This window comes from Rutilus rutilus (genome assembly GCF_951802725.1).
Source record: "Rutilus rutilus genome assembly, chromosome: 10".
Classification (NCBI taxonomy): Eukaryota; Metazoa; Chordata; class Actinopteri; order Cypriniformes; family Leuciscidae; genus Rutilus; species Rutilus rutilus.
In genome coordinates, this window is record NC_140215.1 from 37,234,089 (window position 1) to 37,256,978 (window position 22,890).

At 43.9% G+C, this 22,890-nt stretch overlaps 1 protein-coding gene across 6 annotated transcripts in view; it reads left to right on the plus strand.

Annotated features, from left to right (window-relative positions):
* Positions 1-9,040: 9,040 nt before the first annotated feature.
* The window catches only part of marco (macrophage receptor with collagenous structure), a 444,814-nt gene continuing 430,964 nt past the window's right edge, over positions 9,041-22,890 (plus strand). For all 6 annotated transcript variants that reach the window (XM_084420564.1, XM_084420565.1, XM_084420559.1 and 3 more), the window contains exons 1-5: positions 9,041-9,201; positions 9,468-9,569; positions 12,446-12,555; positions 12,739-12,826; positions 19,504-19,557. In XM_084420564.1, the coding sequence (XP_084276690.1) occupies positions 9,084-9,201; positions 9,468-9,569; positions 12,446-12,555; positions 12,739-12,826; positions 19,504-19,557 (472 nt within the window). In that variant the 5' untranslated portion in view covers positions 9,041-9,083. The remainder of the gene's footprint in view (positions 9,202-9,467; positions 9,570-12,445; positions 12,556-12,738; positions 12,827-19,503; positions 19,558-22,890) is intronic.

Genomic DNA, 22,890 nt, shown 5'->3' on the forward strand with positions numbered 1-22,890 from the left:
GGAGATGGAGATGAGATTTCAGCCAAAACATATAGTTTATTAATAATATTAATGTCTCTTCTCATTCAGCACTGCGGGAAAAACATCAATTCCAGGTTCTAATTTGGCCTTAGAAAACCAGTAAAATCGACATGTTTTCCATATTAATTTGTGAATATTTTAAATGTTTAATAAAGGGGCAAAAAGTCATAAACTGAAAAAAAATCTGAAAATTCGTCGATATTTACTTTTTTGCGCAGCAGTTGGTCTAGCCAGTTCAAATTAAAATTTTGGTGACACAAAAGTAGCCTACATGGATCGTTTGGACAGAATACGAGACAGAGTTCTTTATTAAATTAATAAAAGAAACAATAATTAGCCTATAGGAATGCTGGATTCTAAATCTCAAATAAATGCCACAATCAAAGATCGGAGCAGAAATGAGGGCGAAACACCCAGAAACTGCTTAGGCTTTATGTGTCGTTCGCAGTATAAGGGTCTTTCCTGCCATTAATGCTTGTATAACACGCCACGTCTCCTTCGATTGATAATAATAATGTCTAATGCGATGGCTGTGATATTATATAAACCAACGTCCATTGCCGTGATTTTTGGAATGACTTATCGCGAGAGAAAAAAGGACGTGTTAGTCGCATAACATCGGTTAATGGAAACACCGTCATTTCGCAATAGTTTTTTATCGATATTTAGATAATAGCGCAAAACATTTGCGCAAATCTGTAATGGAAACGCGGCTATTGTTAGGCGCATCTCGTCAGTAAAGCCGGTTCCTTGATTAGTAGTAAATCGCCATCACCTGCTTTCAGATGGAGCGGCATTCACTACAAAGAGCCGTAGTTAACTGACAAGCTGAGCCATATCGCATTAATTATCGCAGGCAATACGTCCGCGATATTAATGCGATATGGCTCAGCTTGTCAGTTAACTACGGCTCTTTGTAGTGAATGCCGCTTCATCTGAAAGCAGGTGATGGCGATTTACTACTAATCAAGGAACCGGCTTTACTGACGAGATGCGCCTAACAATATCATGAGATATATCGCCCAACCCTAATCTGTACACATAAAGAAGAGTCTCGGCTAGTAGGCTATGAGTGTGTGGATGTTGGAGGTGGAGATTTATAGCCTTTTCTCACAGCACTTGATATAATTAAACTTATCAATTTGATGGGGGATCCAGAAAGGTTCAAACGACAATCACCAGTGACAACTGGAGATTCACCCGTTGTAAAACACAAAAGACTTCGGAAGGCCATTAAATGTAGTCACGCAATGCTGATGTTGTTAGCATTAACAGTTTGAAAGCAAAGTATAATTTGCACGGTTTAATGTGATATGACAAGCGATTGTTCGATTTTCTGCAATGCTTTTTCCCCTTAGTTGGTCAGAACAAATGTTACTCACTTGTTCAGACGACATTTTCCGGTGAAAATTCTTATGTTGGTCATACTTCCATAAAGTAGAATCTGTGATTGCGAATGACAGGATCCACACCGGCGCGGTGATTGACAGCCGCACATTCTCCTCAAAACACTGTATTCATCCGCGCTGTGCCATTATAATAATTATCATAATTCCGTGAATAACTGCAATTGCATATTTCGAACAGAGATGGCGACAAAGAGGAAAAACTACGGACTGCAGCTTTAAAACCCAAATGCAAATGAACACAGACACAATGTGTAAATAAAATCTAAACATTCTGACTGTATTTTACAGTGACAGATATAAGTGTCTCTGTGTAGAGAGGACACACGCTGCCACAGAGGGTAAGAGACGGAGAGAGCGTCTGATACACACTGACAGGGTCACCCAAGGTCATCAATCACCCTAAAACACATACATCAGCAGCTGAGTGGTGTGATCATCAAACAAACAAATTAACAAAACACTGAGTACAGTAAACAAGGTCATTCTGTCAGCGCAGGTTAAGTGTGAGCAGCGAGGGCTGTTTAGAGCTGATCTGAGGTCAGGGGCGGCACTGCGGTTCTGTTCAAAGCTTTCCGTCTAAACAGATGGCCTGATCTCCAACCAGTTTACCCACGACAGGAACACACACTCTCACAGAGCGAGAAGTGACTTTCATTCTTAATGGAAGGACAAAGGCATAAGCACATACTCAAACTTTGAATACACAACTATTTGCACACACACACGCACACACACACATGTTGGTTCACTGTGCATCCATCATTATGGGAACATTCCATAGGTGTAATGTTTTTATATTGTACAAACTGTATATTCGCTCCCTTAACCCTAACTATCACAGAAAACTTTCTGCATTTTTTAATTCTTAATAAAACATTGTTTAGTATGGTTTTAAAATCCATTTTAATTACAAGGACTCGTAATAGTACTCAAAATCTCCTCATAAACCACGTTTATGTTGTAATACCAGTGTAATACCCATATCATTATACAAATTTGTGTCCTCATAAATCATATCAACAACCACACTCATTCACACACACACACACACACACACACACACACACACACACACACACACACACACACACAATTCAATTCACATTTAATTTAATAATTTATAGCGCTTTTCACAATACATATTTCAAAGCAGCGTGCCTACGTTGTGTCTACATTACAATTTAGAGTGATGCATTATCAGAGGCATCATTATTGACTGTGTCCAAGTTATGTATTTCAGAAATGTACATATACAAATCATACAGTTAGCTAACAATGTATTAATTTAAACAATGTATTAATTTAAGGGAGAAACAATGAGCTCATTGAAGTAATGAATACACGTTGTTAATAAATGATTAAGATGTATAGAAAATTTAGCATGGAGTCCTGTCGAGTCATCTCTTCACAGGTGTTGCCGTCATCCAAAGTCTACATAAGAGGCTGGACCAAACTGGAGCTGATGGACTCTCTACACTGTCAGAAAGAAAGTACAAAACTGTACCTTTTAGGGTACAAGTGGCCGTCGGTGGGTTAGCCCCAGTGGGTGGTGCCCTGAAGGGTACCTTTTTGTACCTTTAATAGAAGGTAAAAAACTGTACCTTATAACTTTGTACCATTTAAGGGGCAGTTTTGTACCCCACGGAACAATTGTGCATACTGCAATTAAAGCACAAAATTGTACCTTATTAAAAGGATCCCCAGGGTATTGCCCAATGACAAACCAGTTTTGATCCTATGGTGGACAAAAACAAAATATCTTGAAAAAACTGGCTTAGATATGCAGATTTTACAGATATTAAATGTATTTATATTTAGATTAGATTAGATAGAATTTATATTTATTCCTAACATTATTTTACAAAGAGAATTACTTGAAATGTATTACATCATCTCACAGCAGCAGTCTGGTGTGAGTCGAGACAATGAATTGTTCATGGCACATAAAAACTCATCAGACATTACTCAACAAATATAATCAGAAGTATAAAGCAGTCATTTAAAACTAACACAAGACAAGAAATTGTCTGTAGAATACTAACAAATCAAATTTATAGAACAGTTATACATTGTTTTCAGTTTTCCACTGCATGGTACGGCTCAGTACGGCTCATTTTTGGGGGGTTGTCTACTGTGTGCAGTACCTAGTACTTTTCTTTTAGTACCACCTCAGTTGAGGTTCCAAGCGAGCTGTACCGATACTAAATAGTGACATGTAAACACTGTAGATCACAGATTGGTCAGATAGAATTGTCACTACGTTCGTCATTGGATTTGTGACACAAGACACCAAACCCGCTAGATTTAAATATTCAGCAACAGCCTATCATTTCTTCGCATGACTTTTTTAAACTATACTTGCTTTAACTCTCTGGGGTCTGAGCTGTTTTCTGGACCCTGGAGGTGTTCTGACATGCTCTGACATTTGTGGTTATTTCTGTTACTTGTGACATTTTCATGGCTAAAGTCTAATTACACTGTATTCAGCACAAACTCTGCTACAATAATATATCAGCAGCATGTGTGTAAAAGTTTGTAGTTTTGAGATAATGACATTTATGCTTGGTTTGTGAAAAAAAAAAAAAAAAAAAATTCTCACTGAAATAAGGCCATGGAACCCATACTGATTATTTCTTCACAAGACTTTTGAAAATTGTATGACGTAGCCTAGAATATTTGCTCTAAAACTATGTGAAAATCACCCTGACTGCTCATTCAGATAAGACAATACTGTATATTGATTTAAAAATTTACGACGTGTTTTGTGTGAGAAAGCTTTATGCGGGAGGTCATTAATATGTAAGCTTTTCACACCTGAGAAAGACAAAGACCCTCCCCTAACGACCCTATTAGGAGCTATCAGGCCCTGTCATTCTGAGCAACCTTGCACAAAGAATGAGGAGATTTAAAAAAGAATGGCTTTTAGATTGTTTGGATTTATTTACAACACAACATAATCCAACAAATGACAAAAAAGCACTTATTGAAAACAAAGATCCAAAGATCCAAAAATCCAATTTTTAGGCCATTCCTAAAAACATTGTACATACCTTTCATTTCCAAGGTGTTTGATTTTCACTTTACCATGTTCATGTACAGAGACTCATGTGAATGTTGAAGTCAGCAGGACTCAGTGGCATCTGGGCCCTGAAAAAAAAAAAAAGTGAACATACTGATATCAAGAGAAAGGCCTGCACAATTTTGGGAATAAATTTTAGATTTTTCTGGTTAAAATTGCTTTTTAAAATTCACAGAATACACACACACACACACAAATGTTTCCAACAATATATAATATAATGAACACCAGGTTTGTTGTGCCTTGTAGGCATAGGTTTTGCACAGTGCTGGATAAAATAATAATAACAATAACCAATAGCAGCCTATAAATCTTCCAAAAGATTTCAATAACAACTAAGCTAGAGAAAAATATATTGATTATCATGTTACTTCAAATGTTTCCATTCGTTATGATGATATGAAATGAGATAATAGTAAAAACATGAAGCCGTTTGGTGCGTTTTGCTTTTCAAACGCGATCGCGATCCAAAATATGATACATTCAAACGCGATCGCGCTCAAATATAAAACATTATGGTTACCATATACATACGTTTGAGCAGATATCCACAAACACAGTAACAGTAAACACGGGTCTAAATATTATAATATTCACCATATATCTACCAACAGTTCAACTGCAATGTGAAATTTATGCAACAATAACAAACTAATATGTAAGAATTTCTTACCTTACATCTTTCTTGTCTTCAAATCGCGTTCTTCTTCTTCTGAGGTAAATCCAATGTAAGCTCACGGTGCGCCTTTCAAACTCGACGAAAAGCAGAGACTTGTGAAGTTTTTTCGTGCTTTATTGTTGAGGTAATGAGGGCGTTCGCGTTCCATGTGGAGATTTGCATGTGAATATCTTTTGTGCGCGTGGGCGTGGTCAAATTAAAAATAATTAGGAAGCGTTTGAGAAGCTGGACATCTTGTTGGTTTTATACAAATTACTTAAACAGAGAATATTTGTTTTCTTTTTGAATCCGATCATTTAAAAGTACACACATAAATGTTTATAAAGGTATATGGCTCATAAATGTGTGACAAGTATTCGCTGAGTTTTGTTTCAGTTTATAGACGTGCTCAAGAAAAAAAAGTTCACCGCGACGGAGAGGCAGAACGCACACCCTGTTTATTTTCTTTATTTTACAAAAGCACAATGTTTTGATTTGATTGTAAGTGGACACATACAAAAGTAGAAATATCACAGAATCTTTTTTTATATTTCTTTTTTCTGTATGATCATAAATGACTAAGTTTATAGTTCAGAGGGTTAAACGACAATCGCACGCAACTTGAAAATAGAAATGGCTGTATTTTGTTCAGTAGATGAGATGGCGGTGCAATTTTCACGATCAATCTATTATCCCACCCACTTTGAAGCAGTACTAAACTGCAGTGGAAAAGCAAACCGAACCAAAGTAAAGCAAGCCGAGCCGTGCTGAGCCGAGTCTTACCACGCAGTGGAAAAGCGGCAATACATAAACCACCAGGGGGCATCAGATCCTCCAGTGCTCCCAGGGGAAACTGAGATGAGTGTCCCTGAGAGCAGTGTACATATCTAGGCGCCTGAATTTGGGAGCAGATGTCCTGTCGAGGCAGGAATGTATACTGTACCCCGAGTGATTTGGAGAAAGTTTGGCCTGCCGACATGGACGGGGTCTGTCTTCTCCTTGTAGCCCTGTTCTCTTTCTCTTTCCCCATTCACACTTAAAGGTGCATTGCGCGAGAGTCTGAGTTTTCGCAGAACTACGCCCCCTCTGGCGGCAAGCGAAACTGCAACCAGAGGTGTGCACGCTCACGGACCACACGCACACGCACGCTTGCACGAGCTCGAGCTGGTCATAACCCAAGGAGCATCAGCCGCACAAATCTTTTGTTTACAATCATAATGTCTTCAGAGGTAATAAAGTTTTAAATCTGCAAGTAATTTAAAATATGTGAAAGGAAAGGCAATTGAGTAAATAACACACTTATGTGTGAGGGAAAAAATGGGGGTAGTAGAAAACTCCGTTTTTTATTCCCATCTATCTCCATGTTGAACTGTGTTATGTGTTTACTGTATCCACTTATGACTATTATTATGGAAACACGTTCATGAACAATATAAGTTATAACTTTGTAAAAGCTCAAAATTGTAATCATGATACCATACCATACACAGTCGGTCAACAAAGTACACCCAAATGTCTCAAGGTAATAAACAATCAAGTGGCACTATGACGTTACCATAAAAGCCAAATAGGCTAACTTAATCCGCCGAAGATTTGCGGGGGTTTAGCCTGTTTTATTGATCAGCTAAGTAGCATATTCCAATAGCAATACATCGTAATTAAGCAGTAATTTGCTCAAAATTTGTGTCTAAGTATCTAACTTATATATCAGCATTTTATATCACAATCATTCTGAACCTGATCACTGACAATGGTAAGTTAGTAAAACCTATTCCGATTGTACATTTATCTAGCTTACGCTAAAGCATTACACATTTTATGGATCGTCATTTATTGTCATTATTGGCCGTATCAGACATTAGAGAATGGGATATATCTTACCTTTTTATCAAGAAAAAAGCCAACTGAGGATCCCGTTTGAGCCCTAGAGCAGACCGGAGATCTCTCCGTTTGTTGAAAGCCTTCCCTATGTTTACTCTCGTCTTACCCCGACGCCTGTCTGACTCCAATTTGGACCTTTTGGTTGCACTAGACAAAAGTTCTCTTTTTTTTTTTATCTTACGTGGAGTTTGCGTTGGTGTTTGAAATGAACTACAAGCCGGTCTCTTAGAATCCATTTTCTACGGAGAATGGCGGCGTCGGCGCATACACAATCACAAACCTGCCAGACATATGAGCGTGCCGTGAACGCGCATGACGTCACGCCCAGTCTCAGATTCCGACCCGAATCCCTCTTATTTATTTTACTGTACAGGATTATAGAGGCAATCGCAGTGATCAGAGAAGGGCTCAGTCAGCCCATCAGGCAATTGTTTAAGCATGTATGGGTTAGAAAACGGGTATTTTTAACATGAAAAGTTGCGCAATGCACCTTTAAGGTGTATGTGGCGGCCATAGCTGCGCTCCATGCACCGTTAGGTGGTGGATCCTTGGGAAGCATGTATACTGTCCCCCGAGTCAGTGCAGCTGATTTGGAGAAAGTTTGGCCAGGTGGACATGGACCTCTTTGCATCTCTAGAGACTTCTCATTGTCCCCTCTGTTTCTCCCTCACACATCCAGCTCCGTTGGGGCTGGACGCCATGGCCGAGGCTTCGGCTGTACACATTTCCCCTGATCACTCTGCTCCCGGGAGTTCTAGAAAGAGTTCGCCAGGACGGGGTCCGTCTTCTTCTTAAAGCCCCTTTCTCTTTCTCTTTCCCCATTCACACTTAAGGTGTCTGCGGCAGCCATAGCTTGTGGCTATGTTGTCACCACCTTGTGACTGTTGTACCCTGAGGATGAGGCCTACGGCTCAGGTTAGAGTTCCATCATGGGATCTACCCGTGGTTCTAGAAGCCCTTGGACTCTCCATCTTACAAATGCATCATTCTAAATAAGGCATTCTTGCTGGTGATCACGTCACTCAAAAGAGTAGGAGACTTTCAAGCTACTGCCCTGTTAGGGCTGCTGAGGTTTATGTCCAGACGACCTATCAGTGGAGAAAAACGGATCAGTTGCTGGAATGCTTCGGGCCCCCTGAGAAGGTCTGCCCGGCTACCAAACTAACTGTAAGATTGTGGAAGCTATTTCTATGAGGCCATGTGGAATGTCCTCTGATTAGAAGCACTGTGTATGGCATCATCTAAAGCCTTACTGTCGGAAACTCCTCTCCGCGTTGTGCCTAACGCACTGTGTATGGCATCATATAAAGCCTTACTGTCAGAAACTCCTCTCCGCGTCGTGCCTAACAACGCCCCATAGCTGTTCTAAATTCACTGTAAATCACGGCTTTGCAGGGCTTATTGCTTTATTCTATAATGAGGACAGAACTGTTTGTGTATATAATCTATATTATTGTTTGTATGTCAAATTGTAAGTACTACTGACTCACCATAGCTTTAACTCCCCCCCCCCCCCCCCCCAAAAAAAAAAAAAAAAAAAAAAAAATCTAATTTAGGATATTCCCAAATGTACCCAAAGGGACATTTTGTCAAATTTATCTGACTTCTGGGGCTAAACCTGACCCCAGATGATAGGTAAAAGTCACTATTATATTATAATAGTAGTAGTAGCAATATTAGTAGTAATAATGTGATCACTATATATAATTCGTTTAATTTAAAACAGCTGTTTTCTATGTGAATATATTGTAAACTGTTATTTATTCCTGTGATCAAAGCTGAATTTTCTGCATCATTACTCCAGTCTTCAGCAAAAGCAGTTTATGCTTAACCTGCTACTGTAGCCAACACAGCACAACACAACACAACTTCCTTTTTCTTGACAAACTCATTGGAGCAATTTCCACTGCATCTCTTTTGTCAGATGACTTATGTTTCGATGAGCCAGCATGTTTTTTTTTTTTTTTTTTCATTGGTTTTGTTTTTTAAACTGTCACCCAGGCTGTGTAGAGGTCAGTGTGTAGTGGAGTGACTGATGGAGACAGAAGTGGACACCATTGAAGGGCAGGCCTCTGTATTCAGCCAGGCAAACCCTCTTTATGACAACAACATGAAGCTCTTTGAGGCCGAGCGCTACGACTTCCAGCACAGCGGTGAGTCTCGGGCAGACTGACACTGTTCACATTCAAATATGCTTCGAAATGTTCGTGTGTTTCTGGAATGTTTCATTCTGATCAATCATGACATTCAGTGGTCTGATATTTCATAATATTGATTGACTGTTGTTGGTCATGGAAATGCTGTGTATTGTAACTTAAAATAGTGCTAATTTAATTTCCCTAATATCATCTCACTGATAATGGACTTATGAAATCAGTTTTCTGTAGTTTAATCCAGGGTTCTGCATTGTTTGTTACAGAGCTAACACCAAGGAAACCAGCGAAGAAACGTCACTGTATTCCTGTTCTCATAGTGTTTCTCCTGCTGCTGATTGCACTGAATTCTGTGCTGGCCTATAAAGGTAAGATGGAACTGAAATAAATTCACATTTAAAAAGTATAACTTTATAAATGTCCTTGCATTATATACAAAATGTCAAACCAAGTGGCATTGATTTTAAACCAAGCAAGTTTTAGAGTTTAAATAATTACATTATAAATAAACTTAAAATGAAGAAGCATTGTGACCTTTTGTGGTTGTCAGATGTCAATGGATCATGGTGATCGTTAAAGTGATTTCTACACCTGTGGTTTCTCTGATATGACTCTGACTTTAAAAATGCACTAATAATCACCAAAACAACAGCTGATTAAAACTTATTGAGCAAAAATGATGAAGAAAAGGAAATGTAGTGAAGAGAAAAGCTATATTCCTTTACAGATGTCACCGATATTTTGTTGTATAATGCAATGAAATTTGTATATTTTTAGTTGTATGGAGAGATTATTGGGTCAGATTTAAAACTAAAAGTCTAAAACTAAAAGTCTTAAACGAAAACTAAAAGTCTAAATTTGAAACTAAAAGTCTAAGTCGAAAACTAAAAGTCTAAGTCGAAAATGAATTTGGTATTGGGCATTTGGTATTTAGGATTGGGCATTTGGTATTTAGGATAGGGCATTTTGTATTTAGGATTGGGCATTTTGTATTTAGGATTGGGCATTTGGTCATTTAGCCATTTAGGATTTAGGATTGGGCAATTAGGGATTTAGGATTGGGAATTTGGTATTTAGGATTGGGCATTTAATCATTTAGCCATTTAGGATTTAGGATTGGGAATTTGGGGATTTAGGATTGGGCATTTGAGGACTGAGGATTGAGGAGTGTATGCAAATAAGGAGGCGTGGCCCAAATACTGGAGGCTGGGTTTGAAATGGCTGGTGCGCAGAGGCACCTTATGGACAGCAGAGGGAGCTCCCAGTGCTAAGGAGCACACTGTAATGAAACCAAACAGAGCGAGTGAGCAGGGCTGGAGCGAGGACTGTACTTTATGTAAGGGATAATCATAGACAGTATAAGAGGATAATGTATAGCGAGAAGGTTGTTAACAACCCCGACAGGCTGAACTTGAATCAGCCTGTTGTCGGGGTTGTTATTCGCTATAACAAGCGCCTCGCTATACATTATCCCACTTATTACATGGCTACCTACAAAATACATAAATAATTTGACACAAAATATTGATTTAAAAAGGAGTTTATTGATTTAAAAACGATTGTATTAAAGAAAATAGTACGTTCCGCGTCCATAGCAACGCTCTGTTTTTCATGGCAACCGTGCGTTATACCTCACAGCGGTCTGTTATCAAGAAATAACAGACCACATTCTACATTGGAATTCAACCAAGCCAAGTAAAAAAAATACATATATTTTATCGCAACGCATCAGAAAAAACAAGGTTAGGAAACGGTAACTGTACGTTCACAACGCCGCCGACTTGAGCTGCAAAGAAGCTCTGGCCGCCCAGTCAAGGACGCTTGTCAAAAAGTACGGGGAAGCTTGTTGATGCTTGTAGACAATGACAACGGTTGTTGATAGTGAGTGCGCGCGCAGATCTATTGTAACAGTACACAGTGATATTGTGAAAGCCGTGGCAAGAGACAAGCAGCTTCTTTTTAACTATACCTGTGTGCTGTCTATTACAACTTATGCTTAAACAGGTGATTCCTATCATTATCGGATTAATTGCACAGTTTAACCATCATAGAGTGAAAGTTTATCATTTGCATGTCAGTTTAACAAGGGCGCGCTTGACAGGGCATATATAAGAACGAGCAGAGAGAGAGAGAGCCCCGGCTGCGCGCGCCCACTGACTATTAATAATAATAATAATAGTTATTCTCGTCGTCAGACCGATAGCACTCCTTTCACTGGTGACTTTGTGTGTGAGGCCACATAAATGTTACAACACTATCATTAAGTTGAAGTTATCACATTGTAAAGTACAGTCCTCGCTCCAGCCCTGCTCACTCGCTCTGTTTGGTTTCATTACAGTGTGCTCCTTTGCACTGGGAGCTCTCTCTGCTGTCCATAAGGTGCCTCTGCGCACCAGCCATTTCAAACCCAGCCTCCAGTATTTGGGCCACGCCTTGCCACGCCACGCATGCATATTTGCATACACTCCTCAATCCTCAATCCTCAAATGCCCAATCCTAAATCCCCAAATTCCCAATCCTAAATCCTAAATGGCTAAATGATTAAATGCCCAATCCTAAATACCAATTCCCAATCCTAAATCCTAAATGGCTAAATGACCAAATGCCCAATCCTAAATACAAAATGCCCAATCCTAAATACAAAATGCCCTATCCTAAATACCAAATGCCCAATCCTAAATACCAAATGCCCAATCCTAAATACCAAATGCCCAATCCTAAATACCAAATTTATTTTCGACATAGACTTTTAGTTTTCGACTTAGACTTTTAGTTTCAAATTTAGACTTTTAGTTTCCGTTTAAGACTTTTAGTTTTAGACTTTTAGTTTTAAATCTGACCCAATAATCCCTCCATATAGTTGTAGCCTTAAGGTGCAGTCACATTCACCATTGCTTGGTGAAATTTCATGGGCAAAACTCATTCTAACAGGAATCCGTGCGATCGGGTGCAAAAAATTCCCTTACGCAATTGCACTGATTTTCAAGATGGTCACTTGAATTCACCACACTGACCAATAGAAAGCTGCTTGGTTTGAAAGTGAATTCTGTGTGAGCTGAGCTTTATACGTCGCTCCACTATTAACAATAACTGACCATTTTTATCTAATGTGATTGCACCTTACAGTAAGTGTGTGTCCAACACTTTTTGTGAACATGAATATTTCACGGCATCATGTAAGCTATCACCTTGTTTCTGTTGTTCCATGATATAATCTGCTTTGTATGATGTGTATTGTATGCAGTCTTCACTCTGGAGTCTTGGGTTCACACTCACTGTACAACAGCTGAAGCCAGATCAGAGGAACTCCAGTCTGCTGAAGGATTCAAGCTGGGCAGCTCCAGCTCAGATGAGGTTATACAAACACTTCACACCGTCATTCATGTTGTGCCATAAAAACATTAGGCCTGTTCTGAGTGTGTCAGAACTGAAGGGGTGTGTGTGTGTGTGTGTGTGTGTGTGTGTGTGTGTGTGTGTGTGTGTGTGTGTGTGTGTGTGTGTGTGTGTGTGTGTGTGTGTGTGTGTGTGCGTTAACAGGAGTGTCTGTCCGATCTGTGTGGGAACGATGGGACTCTAGAAAAACTGAGGACTCAACTAAACCAACTCAACGTTAGTGCACAAAGAGGTACACATCTTTGTCTTTGATACACACAAGAGAAATCCTATAGGTTGACCAGGTACTATTTTGAGAATCTGCCATGGTTTCAATCGTTAAAGGGGTCATGAAATGCATTTTCAAATCTATACTTTATATTTACTATCTTTAACAACTACAGTATGTACTAACATTTAAATTAATATGCATTTGATACAATGCACTTATTGTGCTTTTACACTGTACTTATGTTTAAAACATACCTGCATGTAATTGCAGCTGTTATTAATTTCTGTAATTACATCTATAATGACTCTGTTGACCTTCTCTTACCCCTTAACCTACCCTTAACCCTACCCATACTACCAAACCTGTCCTAACCTCACCTGTATCACCTCAATAGCAGCACAAGTGTTTTGGAAAATCGTTACATCAAGAATGCGGAGATTTCAAATCTTGCCGTTTCATAAGAGTGGAAAACAAAAACACATATTTGAGTAATATTTAAGTTGTAAAAGTTGCAGTATGATTTTATTGTTTATGTGGAAATATCAAGAACATTTAGTTCCCTTTCGTTGTCACTCCGAGTTACGTCGGATGACGACGAATGGGGTTTCGCTTAGAAATCCTATCATCTTCGAGTATTAAAACACGAGCCAATGGCAATGAAATGCCATGGGTCTGCGGAATTTGCATAGCGTAACTCCGCCCCACGCAGGGGGTATATAAGGAAGTGCGCGAGCAACATGCAGACTATGTTTTCGCTTCGGAGCCAAGTTCAGTACTTCACTCCACAAGCCTTTTGAGTGTCATCTCAAATCTCTTCGAGACGAGCGGCTCTTCAGTGTGTTGGTGTGACGGCGCTTCCAGCGAGATCGCATTTCCTGCTGCTGATTTGTGCAGTAATCTGCCGACAGTGAGTGTGTTTCTCCCTGGGTGCTTCAGCACTCTGCTGAGCTTTTCCACTCTCTAAAAAGAGCTGCACGCGGCACGTCTTTTTCAAGACGGTTCGCCCGTGTATTTTCTGGATGTGTGTGCGTCAGTCATCTGCCTAACGGTCGCGAGCGCTGTTTTGCGTGTTGGGCTTTATCACACGCTTGGCAGCGCTCGTTGATGAGTCATGTTTTCATTGCGGGAACATGACCATCGCGATGTTTATAGATCAAGACTCAATGATCTCCATGTGAGTAGAGTCCCCTCTGCCACACCCCAATTTATCTCTTCCTCGAGAAGGGATACTTTGGCTGGTGGCCAGGGTGATCTGAGGGTTTGGTGTGGCACAACAACCGACGATTCAATTCCTCGGGCCACACCCCCCTCCACATCGCAGACCATGCACTCACAGCATCACAAGGCGGGCTTGATTCCTCTGGAAATGAAGTTTCGACTGCGTTGCCTCCCATGGGAGTGCCATCGTTGCCGGGACCGATCCAGAGCTGTCAGCCATGCTTTCCCGGGCAGCTGAAAGCATCGGCTGGAGTGGCCCCGCCCTCCCCCCGAGCGCTGTAAGCTTCTCCCGGACGTGCATCAGGACGCCTGCGCTGCGCGAGACTCCACGTGACTTTCGCGGCCCGCGGGTGTCCTCCGCCTTCGCTGCTTTCGATCGCACGGCGATCATGGTCTGTATGTTCCCTGTCACTATAGTGGCACGGTCATGCAGTGCTGTGTGTCGCCTGCGCCTTCGATGCAGTGCTGTCCCGGGAGTTCTGTCGAACCGGCCGCAGTGGAACGCTAGTCCTTCCCTGGCCAACCCTGACAGAACGCGGAAACTCTAACCACGCCCCCATCCTGGGACGCTATGCCTCCCATGCCGGGCCTGGTTGTTCCGCCACGCACACTACTGACCTCGCTCAGGCGACATCGGTACCTGCGTGATCCTGGGTCAGGTGATGCCCACTAATGTGGTCCAGATATGGGTTTAGCCAGGTTGATGTGGGGCGGTCTGAGAATGAATTTTCTCAAATTCCCCATGTCCCGGGCTGGGCTCTTTGGCGGTGTGGCTTCGACCACCTGAAGCAGACTCGGGTCCGGCACCGATGGTCATCCATCCGTGCGGCCTCCTCAGTCTGCTTCCCGCCAAGCCCCCCTCCATGCGGCTGCTCCCCTCGGGCCTGCAAAAAACGGACCTGAGCAGGAGGAAGCCGCAGGAGGGCGGCGCTGCCCGTCTCCGCCCCTTAGACTGCCACGCCAGCCTAAGCAGCACCTTGAGGCGGGCAGCCTGGTCGGCGGGCTGGTTGAAGACTGCGCCCAACAGTCTTCGATCAATCCAGAAGCAGACTGAGGCTTCTGCACTGACGGTCATCCGTCGGTGTGGTCTGCTTAGTCTGCTTTCCGCCGACGCCGCCTCCTTGCGGCTCCTCCCTTCGAGCCTTCACTGGCCTGAGCACAAGGATGTCGCTGGAGGCTGGCACCGCCTGTCTCTGCCCCTTAGCCGGCTAACACCTGGCTGAGCAGCACAAACCTGAGACAGGCAGCTTGGAGTTAGGGCTCAGTTCTTCAGGAGCTGGTAGCAGGACCACTCCTTCCCCCGCTGGAGGGTCGGGGCAGAATCTCTACAAAAGAACTGATGCTCTTTCTCTGAGCCCCAAGAGGCTATGGATGACAGCACGCGCCGCCCACGGGCCACGCTCCTCTCATCCCCCTCTGTCGCCAGACCCCTGCCAGAGCACGCCCCCGTGGGACGCTGGTCCTCCCCCGGCCTCCTCTGGCAGGACGCGGTTATGACCGTGCCCCCGCACAGGGCCGCTATGCCACCCTCGCCTGGGCTGGTCATTCCGCCTCGCTGCACCCCCGACGGTACGTCTGTGGTTCGAATAACCCCGCTGGGGCAGTTTCTGGAGGCCTGGCTAGAGCTTTCCGGACTGTCCCGCCGGGTCGCGAGAACCATCAAGCTCGGCTCCGTGATTCAGTTCGCGCGGTCTCCTCCCCGCCTCAGTACAGGGGAATCCGCTCAATATGGCCGGTGGCAATGCCCCTGTCATGAGAGCGGAGGTCGCTACCCTACTGGCGAAGGGTGCGATCGAGACTGTCCCTCCAGCCGAAATGAAGTCTGGGTTTTACAGCCTCTACTTTATTGTACCGAAGAAATCCGGTGGGTTTCGACCAATCCTGGACCTGCGCGTCCTGAACCGCTCCCTTCAAAAAAGAGGATGCCGTTCAAGATGCTCACAGCCAAACGCATTTTCGAATGCGCGCGGCCGCAGGATTGGTTTGCAGCGATCGACCTGAAGGACGCCTACTCCCATGTCTCCATTTTTCCTCGACACAGACCGTTTCTACGGTTTGCTTTCGAGGGACAGGCATACAGTATGCGGTTTTCCCTTTCGGGCTAGCCCTGTCTCCTCACGTCTTCACGAAGGTCGTCGAGGCAGCCCTTGTTCCCCTACGTGAACACGGGGTTCGCATCCTGATTTATATCGACGACTGGCTGATCCTAGCTCACTCTCGAGACCAGGTTTGCGAACACAGGGACCTTGTGCTCCGGCACCTAGCTTGTCTGGGCCTTCGGGTCAACTGGGAGAAGAGCAAACTCTGCCCCGTGCAGAGGATCTCTTTTCTCGGTATGGAGATCGACTCGGTCGCCATGTGCGCGCAGCTTACGAGCGAGCGCGCGTAGTCACTGCTGACTTGTCTTCGCCAATTCAAGGGCAAGAATGCGGTTCCACTGAAACTATTTCAGAGGCTCCTGGGGCATATGGCATCCGCAGCCGCAGTAACGCCGCTCGGATTGCTTCATATGAGACCGCTTCAGCTTTGGCTTCACGATCGAGTCCCGAGGTGGGCATGGCAACACGGCACGCTCCGAGTCCCAGTGACTCCGACCTGCCGTCAGACCTTCACCCCGTGGTTGAACCTCAATTTTCTACGGGCTAGAGTGCCCTTAGAACGAGCTTCCAGGCATGTTGTTGTCTCCACAGATGCCTCCACCACGGGCTGGGGTGCCATGTGCAATGGACATGCTGCTGCAGGTTCCTGGACAGGTCCTCAGCGCCTTTTTGCATGTCAATTGCCTCGAGTTGCTGGCCGTACGCCTTGCCCTGCACCGCTTCCGAGCGTTGCTCAAGGGTCAACACGTACTAGTCCGATCAGACAATACCGCCACAGTAGCGTACATCAACCATCAAGGTGGTCTACGCTCCCGCCGTATGTCGCAACTCGCCCGCCACCTCCTCATATGGAGTCAGAAGCATCTGAGGTCGCTTCGAGCCATTTATATCCCGGGACACCTGAACCAGGCGGCCGACGAGCTGTCTCGAGTTCGGCCTCTCGCTGGAGAATGGCGACTCCATCCCCAGTCGGTCCAGCTGATTGGGATCAGTTCGGAGACGCACAGGTAGATCTGTTTGCCTCCCACGACTCGTCCCACTGCGACCTGTTTTATTCCCTGTCCGAGGGCGCTCGGCACGGATGCACTGGCGCACAGCTGGCCGCGGGGCCTACGCAAGTATGCGTTTCCCCCAGTGAGCCTCCTTGCGCAGACTTTGCGCAAGATCAGGGAGGACGAGGAGCAGGTAATATTGGTTGCCCCGTATTGGCACAACCGCACCTGGTTCCCAGAACTAGTTCTCCTCGCGACAGCACCTCCCTGGCCAATTCCTCTGAGGAAGGACCTGCTTTCTCAGGGACGGGGCACCCTTTGGCACGCTCGTCCCGATCTTTGGAACCTCCACGTGTGGCTCCTGGACGGGAGGAGGTAGGTTTGAGTACCCTACCACCAGCGGTGGTGGCTACCATCACTTCCGCTAGAGCATCGTCCACGAGACATGCCTATGCGTTGAAGTGGAACCTCTTCGTCAACTGGTGTTCTTCTAAACAGCAAGAACCCACGAAATGCCCGATCAGTGTCGTGCTTTCCTTCCTGCAAGAAGGGTTGGAGCGAAGGCTGTCTCCCTCCACCCTGAAAGTGTATGTTGCCGCTATTGCCACACATCACGATGCAGTTGAAGGTAAGTCTCTGGGGAAGCACGACCTGATCATCAGGTTCCTGAGAGGAGCCAGGAGACTAAATCCTCCTCGCTCTCCTCTCGTTCCCTCTTGGGACCTCTCAGTGGTTCTAACTGCCCTGCAGAGTGCTCCCTTTGAGCCTCTGCAATCAGTGGAGCTTAAGTTCCTGTCTATGAAGACAGCGCTCCTGGTTGCATTGGCCTCCATCAAGAGGGTAGGGGACCTGCAGGCATTCTCGGTTGACGAAGCGTGCCTGGAATTCGGGCCGGCTATCTCTCACGTGATCCTGAGACCCCGGCCTGGATATGTGCCCAAGGTTCCCACCACACCCTTTCGCCAGGTGGTGAACCTGCAAGTGCTGCCCTTGGAGGAGGCAGACCCAGCCTTGGCACTGCTCTGTCCAGTATGCGCCCTCCGTGCTTACGTAGACAGAACGCAGTGTTTCAGGACCTCAGACCAGCTCTTTGTCTGTCATGGTGGGAAGCTGAAGGGAAAGGCTCTCTCGAAGCAAAGGTTGTTTCACTGGATAGTGGACGCCATTGCTTTGGCTTACCAGCAGCAAGGTCGTCCGTGCCCCCTTGGTGTGACGGCCCACTCCACCCGGAGTGTGGCATCCTCTTGGGTTCTAGCGCATGGCGCCTCGCTAACAGACATCTGCAGAGCTGCAGGCTGGGCGACACCTAATACTTCGTGAAATTCTACAATCTCCGAGTTGAGCCAGTTTCTTCTCATGTACTCGCTTCAACTAGCCGGTGCTAGATTCTGCTCAGGTGTCTTCGCTTGCTCGCCATTCCTCTCCACGGACGGGATACGTGCGATATTTCCTCAGGTGAGCCTCATAAGCCCTGAGTCTCCTCCAGCACTGTTGACGTCAACGCCAGAGTTATGCCACCGGCAGCTTTCGCGCTTGGCTAGGTGCCTCCATGTGCTTGGTTCCCCCTCCGGGCGACCCCCACATGTGTATTCCACTGTAAGCCTCTTTGAGCATGTGTCTTTCCCTTGGCAAGCCACCTTGCCACCCCTGGGGTTTAAATATTCCACCTGCGGCTGGACACCCCAGTGACTCCGTATGCAGCCCTTCGGCATCATATGTGTTTTCCAAGTCCCCCCCTTCGGGTTGGGCATGATTGCATATTTCCACTGAGATATGCTTCCCAGTGTACCTTGGTATTCCTGTGTTAAGTAGGAGTCCTTCGTCCGTGCCAGTCTCACGACAGGGAGCTCAGACTTACGCAGGGCACTGGAAGACAGTCGAGAGGTGGCGTGATTACACTGGGAACCCCATTCGTCGTCATCCGACGTAACTCGGAGTGACAACGAAAGGGAACGTCTCGGTTACGTATGTAACCCTCGTTCCCTGAGTAGGGAACGGAGACGTTACGTCTCCCTGCCACTTCCGCTGTACCGCTGGAACGCCTGAGTTCAGTCTCGGCTCCTCAGCGAAGACATAGTCTGCATGTTGCTCGCGCACTTCCTTATATACCCCCTGCGTGGGGCGGAGTTACGCTATGCAAATTCCGCAGACCCATGGCATTTCATTGCCATTGGCTCGTGTTTTAATACTCGAAGATGATAGGATTTCTAAGCGAAACCCCATTCGTCGTCATCCGACGTAACGTCTCCGTTCCCTACTCAGGGAACGAGGGTTACATACGTAACCGAGACGATTTTCCATTTCATGACCCCTTTAAAGCATTTTGTCAGGAGACACCATAGTTGTTTCTCAAAGAATTAAGGTTATCATTTTCCTTTATATTTCATAGTCATGGTTTGTCCGCCTGGTCCACCTGGAACACCTGGAACACCTGGATTACAAGGTAACTGCGTACTGTGACAATGCTTTGAATATTGTCACTCAGTCACCCTCTCACTCTAATTTAACATTAGTAGATTGCAATATTTAGGCAATAGCTAACAAGGGAGATAATCGTGACTTATTTGCCCCAAAGCTTGGCTACAACTATCAGCATGAGGCATCAGCTTGAACAATTCAAAGCGTTTAAAATTCAGTAAAACAACTTATTAAAAGTTATTTGAACAATTAATTTAAAATCTAGCTGTTTTTTTGAGGGATGTTAGAAGACTATGCTGATATAACTGTTCCTACTCGCACCACTCCGAACGGGATTCGTCAACTATGGCACTTAAAGCCAAAGCCCCTTGAAGTTTTACATGCACAGCTCTTACTAGCTGGCCTCCAGTACACACACCGCCCGGAACGTCATTCCACTCCAGGGTCATGGCACCAATGTAACAGGTCCTACTCGCACCTCTCCGAACATGATTTGAACCATCTTCAACTAGGGCGCTTAAAACCACTGCCTCTTGTGCATCTCTTGAGGTTCACCTGCACAGCTCTTACTAGCTGGCCTCCAGTACACACACCGCCCTGAACGTCACTCCACTCCGGGTCACGGCACCAATGCAACCGGTCCTAGTCGCACCGCTCCTAACGGGATTCAAACCATCATCAACCGGCATGGGAAGGCAGAGGAGTGAGGTTTTACCTGCACAGCTCTTCCTAGCTAGATTCCAGAAGGATACACTCTAAAAACTGCTGGGTTAAAAAATAACCCAACCTTAACCACACTGCTGGGTCACTATTGGACAGAACACGCGCTGGGTTGGTTTGACCCAAGTGCTGGGTTTTTGCCATTTGACCATATTTCTGGGTCATTCATTTGACCCAACCAGTGGGTGAAATTAACCCTTTTGCTGGGTTAAGTTTTACTCATGTGCTGGGTTATTTCTTGTCTCATTGCCTTAATAAAATTAGAAACAAATATTTGTTATATTATGAATGTAAAATAATTATTATCTCTGTAATACAATAAACAAGAGAGGCCACTGTATGATTTCAATCTCATTTTTTATTTTATTTTATACATTTCTTTAATACTTTACTTTATCAAATACAAATGTTAATCAATGTCAAAGGTCTGACATGTCCCCCTCATTTCATCCCTGAGGGACAGAATGTGCAGCAATTCACCAGTCATCTCATTTTGTAAATATTCAACCATGTTGGTCCTCACCTGTTAGTCAAGTCATCTTTATTTATATAGCGCTTTTTACAATACAGATTGTATCAAAGCAGCTTCAGTGATACTGTAACATGAATATAATACAACAAAGTTTGTTTCTAGAAGAAAATTGCGTCATCGTCCACCTTAAGGCAAATCAATAATATTGTTGAATATTAAATGTCCCCAACTAAGCAAGCCAAAAGCCAAGGCAACAGTGGCAAGGAACCAAAACTCATCAGTGACAGAATGGAGAAAAAAACCTTGAGAGAACCCAGGCTCAGGCATTCAGTTCTCCTCTGGCCATCGAGCGAACAGTGTATGATTATGATCCAGGCAGCATTACAGGTCAGAGGTCAGATTGAATAAGAACATTCAGAATATTTATCCAGTTCCATCTGGTTGGAAGTCGGAGTCATCACACCAGTATGGAGACGAGTTTGTTGAGGATCAGTCGTGTCTATGAGGCCTTCACAGGGCTGATGAGGCTGGCACTTCAGGAAAGCGTCATGGATGGGTCCAGGCGCAGGTCCACCATCTGATCTGCTTACGGCCTGGATCCGGCTGACTTCAGTAAACTTAAGAATGAACAGAAAGACATACATTAGCATAGATGCCATTCTTCTTATTAAATAATGAGTACATCAGGTGTTATAGGAAAGTGTCCCCGGTTCCGGCTGACCTATGCAGCCTAATAATCATTTAACTGATTTGAATAATAGAAATGTATAATGTTCTATATGAATTCCAGGTAAAAGAGATGCGTTTAAGTTTAAATTTAAACTGACAGAGTGTGTCTGCTTCCCGGACAATCACTTAGAGTGTTGCAATAAAACTGACATGCAAGTTAAGCTTTTTTTGTGGAAGTATCAATTTATTACTGAATATGCAATTCAAATTATTGCAAACATTACCAAATGACCAAATGTGAAAAACAAACAAAATGTGCATTCAGTATTGCAAACTGAATTATAGTAATAAAAGAGTAATTTTGACAAATATTATCAACATTAAGGCATTAAAATAAAACATTATTTTATTAAAAGTAAAATATTACTGTAATGTTGATAAAGTGTCTTTAACATTAAAATTCACAAACCCACAAAGCTGCTCGTTAATCTCCTGACTGGCAGCGCTGATGACCGCCCGTTTAGATGAACTTGCACACAATAAAATGAAAGATGACAGGGTAGGCTATCATGTAAGTTTAAATTTTTTACGTTTTAAATATTGACGATCATTCGTTCAACTAAACGGGTATAATTTTCTTCTCAAAACTGGCGCTATTTCTCCTTTCCTCAGTCGATGTTTATAAAGATTGCAAGTCATACATTTACTAAAAAAGGCTATATCAAGGCTCTTGAAAGCCTTTTTTTTTTTTTGGCAGAAACGATGGTTCGAGACTTTACAGACAAGACACACGCAGACTGTGCTGGAACTTACCTCAGTCACTTCTTCAGACGAGTATTTCTAAAACGACACCAGCAGACTTTTCACTCACAACTCACTAGCTAGCCTAACGTACATTAGAGACTCATTTCCCGCTGATTTTACGTGCGAGCCCTGTGAGGGAAACTGCGCGTATGGATTTCATACAAAAGCTTTTCTCACTTTTAAATACGCAACGTCCACAATGAATAGGCCTACGATAATTACATGATGAATTTAGAATTACAATTTTCAAAAAGGCTGCTGATATATCTGGTTTAATTTCAACTAAGGATTTAACATGCGGCATTTTGTCAAAAATTCTAACCGGCTAGCTGTGGCTAATTAATGTTTCACGGAATAAATACGTTACCCCTCACACTTCCATATCAAGGACTGTATGTTGAACAGTGAAATTAGCTTGCTGCTACCACCACAACTTATTAAAAATATAGGTAAACATTCATAACTTACCATAAAACACTGCCTGCTCCGAGTGGCGTGCTCCTCAAGTCAGAAGTGAAGAATCCAGAAAGTTCCGCAAAGAATGAAAAAAGTAACCAGTTGCTGGGTCAAAATAACCCAACCAGCGTTTATTTGTGAATTGACCCCCTTACAACTCATTTGACCCAGCATGAGCAACCCAATAATGTGTTTACAGAAACAACCCAGCATGTTTTAGAGTGTACCAAACATCTG